Source organism: Quercus suber, unplaced genomic scaffold, assembly GCF_002906115.3.
Source record: "Quercus suber isolate HL8 unplaced genomic scaffold, Cork oak 2.0 scaffold_327, whole genome shotgun sequence".
Classification (NCBI taxonomy): Eukaryota; Viridiplantae; Streptophyta; class Magnoliopsida; order Fagales; family Fagaceae; genus Quercus; species Quercus suber.
Genome location: NW_027069780.1, coordinates 389,920 through 395,072, shown reverse-complemented (window position 1 = coordinate 395,072; position 5,153 = coordinate 389,920). Strand labels below are relative to the sequence as shown.

At 36.0% G+C, this 5,153-nt stretch overlaps 1 protein-coding gene across 1 annotated transcript; it reads left to right on the top strand.

The window, feature by feature from the left end:
* The first annotated feature begins 2,528 nt into the window (after positions 1-2,528).
* Positions 2,529-4,633, top strand: LOC136071577 (uncharacterized). Its single transcript, XM_065783055.1, has 4 exons — positions 2,529-2,778; positions 3,034-3,583; positions 3,708-3,874; positions 4,032-4,633. The coding sequence occupies exons 1-4, from the start codon at positions 2,529-2,531 to the stop codon at positions 4,631-4,633; spliced, it is 1,569 nt and encodes a 522-aa protein (XP_065639127.1).
* The last annotated feature ends 520 nt before the right edge of the window (positions 4,634-5,153 follow it).

The window sequence follows — 5,153 nt, the reverse complement described above, 5'->3', positions numbered from 1 at the left end:
CAAAACGGGCCAGTCTAAACATAGAATACTCCAATGATTTGCTCAAATTTAGTTTTTATGCTTACAGTTTATTCGAAAAACTTTTAGCATTTATGTATAGATTTTTAAAATCTCACATTTTTTTAGAAGGTTATAATTATATTTTAGCACACTTTTAATAAAAATAAATAAATAAGTTGATGCCAAAAACTAACTTTAAACCATGTCTATATGATTATTAGTCAGGACCAAGCTTGGGTAGTATGATGAGTTAGGCCCAGTCCATTCCCCTGTACTAGTGGCTTTGAGTATCGGTGAAGACTAAAGTGATACCAGTTAAAGATTTCCTAATTAAAAATTATTTTTTTCCACCTTTTAATGGCAAAATAGATTGAATAATTAGATGACTGGATAAATCCTTTTAAAAATAATATCAAGCTCACCTAAGAAAAAAGTAACCTTTTTTTTCCTTTTCTTTTCTCCTTTTCTCATCCTATATTTAGACCACTTTGTTTCTATGTAAAATGTTTCTTCAAAATATTTTTCATGTTTCGATATTTAGTACGACTGAAAATGTTAATTAATATAAAATTACTTCAAAATGACAAAAAAAATGTATGTCTATGGACATCTAGATTTCTAGTAAACTTCATTTTTGTGTGAATAAGGATTCCCTCTTTAAAATGTGGGCATTCCACATTCTTATAAGTTGGAAGAGTTTTTTTTAAGAGACAATTATACCTTCAATTAATACCTTTTAACCAAATAAAATCTATGTGTGTGTGTATGATATAAGTTGATCAAAGATCAATAACCATCTCAAGTCTCAACAAAGTATAAATTTCAAGTTTTTTCTAATTTAAAATTATATACAAAACATACCCAAGAGTCTTGTAACTCAATCCCACGTTTGTATTTTATTTGAAGCTTGGCACAATGACACTATTTGAGATTAGTGAGCCACAAGTGGTTACCCTTACTAAAAAGCTTGAGTAAATTACACAAATTTCTCTATAATAATTTGGGACGATATTAAATCAAGCCCTAAAAAAGTAACATAAATTCATATAAATTGTGACTTATGACTAAAACTTATTCAAACACAAAAGTTCATTCAACGTGAAACTACAAGACATTTGATATACTTTATGAGAATTGAAAACTTTATAATTAGTGATTTAATTATTATCACTAAAACATTCACAATAAAAGTACAAATTAATCATGTCCATATCATATCATATCACACACATTTTTGTTGCACCAAATGGATTGCCGTTTTTCCCCTCCTTATGATTGTCATGCAGTATATTAAAATAATTAACATATTTTCTCCAAATAATACTCTATTTCTATATTTTAAAAATGTTTAAATAATAATATTTTAATTAAAATTCTACTACCTGTAGATAGGGCATTTTGTACCCTTTGCGATTCAAGCTCCCATTCTCCAATGATGCTGAAATTCTAAGACCTAAGGTTGGTTTAGGACCCAATCAGATGTTAAATTGACTTAAGAAATGTTGAAATGAAAAATATAGTTTTAATAAGCAAATAAATATTTTTGGAAAAATAAGGCCAAGGAAGCCCTTGGCATGTGCACGCAGGAATCAACCTGCGTGCGCAGCCATGATGCATGCGCACATAGGCACGATCTTGCGCGCACATGTAGGGTTCCAGAAACATAAAAAATGTAAGTTTTCTACATTAATATTGAGGTTTGGAACGAAGCCCACATTACCTAGGAGTCACTCCAAACCCCTATTTTCACAATATAAATAGCCATACATAGTACCTTTTCAAGGTGATACCGAAATCCTAAGGGAAAACACTAGGATTCACTAGAAATAGTAAATCAAAAAGTGACTTTTTCACAAAAAAAATCAATTTTCTTTTGATTAGGGCCTTATTTGGTCTTAATCTTTGAGTTTAATATTACTAACCAGTTTTCTATTCATTGTGAAAAGATTTAACTGAGGAGAACGGTTAAAAATCAAGCTTGAAGAGCTTTTGTGTTTGAGGTATTAGTCTAAACTTTCTTTTTCTTTTCTTTTTATGCTTTAATCTTTCTGTTTGCTTTAGTTCTTGTTATTATATGTATTAATATGTCTATGTAGTTTAGGTTTATATAGTTTTATGTTTTAAAAGCATGTTAGGATGTTAGATTTATCATTTTGAAGCCTTGCTCTATTTGCTATGTTGCTAGGGTTTCTGGGGTGGATTCCACATGTGCATAATCCTACCTGCGCACGCAGGCTTCATTGTGCATACATAAGCTTGTTCATGCGCATGCATAATCCTGCATAAAAACCCTAACCCTATTTCTTTTGATTTTGTTTATGATTTCACATGTAATGCTTTTGTTTTAGATCCTTTTTATATATTTGTAGCTTTTAAGCCTTTGTTTCACATGTTTGTTTGTTTGTTTGCCTTTCACATCTTAAATTAGGGTTTATCTTGTTTTTCCTTGTTTTAATGTCATGAACACGCATTCACATGTTTATGCATGAATGTCATAGGTGTTGAGTTGCTGTGANAGGAAGCAAAACATGATTACTAGAATTTGGGACAAGTATGGGAGGTGGTGTGATGATAAGGACAGTATTGCCAATGCTGTAGTCTCTTACTTTGAAGACATCTACTCCACCTCTAATCCAAGTTTGGTTGAGGAGGTTACAGCAGCATTTCCCACTAGAGTAACTGATGAAATGAACATGGAGTTGTCTAAGAACTTTACCAGGGAGGAAGTTGTGACTGCTTTCAAACAAATCCATTCTACAAAATCTCCAAGGCTTGATGGTATTTCTGCTATCTTCTTTCAAAAATATTGAGATATTGTTGGTGCTAATGTCTCAAACATGGTTCTAAATGTTCTTAATTCTAGCATGTCATTAGATGTTATCAACAAAACCAATATTGCCCTCATTATTAAAACAAACAACCCCAAACGAATGACTGACTTCAGACCAATTAGCCTATGTAATGTGATTTACAAGCTCATTTCTAAAACTTTAGCTAATCGTCTTAAAGTTTTTCTTCCTCTTATTATCACAGAAAATCAGAGTGTGTTTATTGCAAATAGGCTCATTACGGATAATGTTCTTATAGCTTATGAATTAGTGCACTACCTAAAGCATAAAAGAGAGGGGAAAGACAGCTTTATGGCAACAAAGCTTGATATGAGCAAAGCCTTTGATAGGGTTGAGTGGGGCTTTATTGAAGGGGTCATGAGAAAGTTGGGGTTCAATGAGAGGTGGATTAACTTGGTTATAAGATGTATTTCCTCTGTTTCATATTCTGTCATTATCAATGGTGATACCTTTGGAAACATTGTTCCTTCTAGAGGTCTTAGGCAAGGGGACCCCCTCTCCCCCTACCTTTTTCTTCTCTGTGCTGAAGGTTTCTTGGCCCTTCTCCATGAAGCAGCAAGAAATCAGCTATTGAATGGCATATCTTTATGTAAGGGGTGCCCAAAGATCACTCATCTTTTCTTTGCCAATGACAGCCTCCTCTTTTGTAAAGCCAACAGTGAAGAATGTAGGAAGCTTAAGGAGATCCTTGAGAAATATGAGGCAGTTTCTCGGCAAAAGGTCAATGCAGATAAGTCTTCAATTTATTTTATCCCAAACACTCCTCTAGAGCTAAAGGAGACAATCTTTAACATTTTGGGGGACCATGCAAGACTTGAGGCATACCAAATATCTAGGCCTCCCTTCCATCATTGACAGATCTAAGAAGCAAGTCTTTGCAGAGATCAAAGAAAGGGTGGGTTTGAAGTTGGCTGGTTGGAAAGGGAAATTGCTTTCTTCGGGTGGGAAGGAAATTCTCATCAAGGCGGTGGCCCAAGCCATCCCCACCTACACCATGAGCTGCTTCCAACTTCCGAAAAGCTTTTGTGATGAGCTTGAAAGAATGATGAGGAATTTTTTGGTGAGGGCAAAAAAACCAAGAGTTGAAAATTGCTTGGATTAGTTGGAGAAAGATGTGCAAGCCAAAATCTCTTGGGGGTATGGGGTTCTGAAATTTGCAAGCTTTCAATCTTGCCTTTCTAGCTAAGCAAGCTTGGAGAATTCTCACAAATCCAAGTTCACTAGCAGCTTGCATTCTTAAGGCAAAATACTTTCCCTATTGTGATGTGCTTAATGCTAGCTTAGGTAGCAACCCCTCCTACACTTGGAGAAGTATTCATAATAGCCTTGAGGTCCTTAGAAAGGGCACACGCTGGAGAGTTAGGAATGGTCGAAGGATACATATCTGGGATGATAAGTGGCTTCCAACCCCCTTGACCGTCAAAGTCATTACCGCCCCTAGGATCACTGAAGACTACCCCATGGTCTCCTCTCTCATTGACCCAGACACTAGATGGTGGAAAGTCAATTCTGTTAGAGCTCTCTTCCTACCGTTCGAAGCAAACACTATCTTTAAGATTCCCTTGAGCTTTAATTTGCCTGAAGACAAAATCATTTGGATTGGGAATAAAAATGGAGAATTTTCTGTTAAAAGTGCTTATTTTATTGCTGTCAATCTCCTAGAATCGTCTGAGGTTGCGAAGTGCTCTTCGGGTGACCCTAATTGCCCACTTTGGAAGAATCTTTGGAAGCTAGAGCTCCCAGAAAAAGTCAAAATATTTGCTTGGAGAGATAAGCACTTTTAACAGAATGCTTAGCTCATAGCTTAATCACTTGTGATTTTGGCCTCTTTGTTTAGGCCGTTTGGAAAGACTGCCCACTTAGTTTGCTGTTGGAAACCCGAGAATTCAAGGACCTTGCCTTCCATTTTCTAGCAAACTCCCCACCGCAGCACCTGTTGCTTTTCTTTGCCATTTCCTAGGCGATTTGGCATAATAGGAATCTGCGAGTCCATGATGAAGGTTGTCTTTCGCCCCTACAAACTTGGGAGATGGCTCAAAGATTAGTTGATGACTTCCATGGCGCCATCAAGATGGATTTCCCCCCCTAAGCATTTTAGTCCTACGGGCTGGTCTGCCCCACCTCTTGGAGTGTTTAAAGTAAATGTTGATAGGGCGTGTTCCTTTGATTTGGGAGTGAATTCAGGGGTTGGGGTAGTCATTGGAGATGTGTCTGGTAGAGTTATTACAGCTCTCAATAAGTCTCTGCCTTCACAGTTCCCAGCAGATTGGACGAAACTTTATGCTATTGAGCAAGGCATTTTGT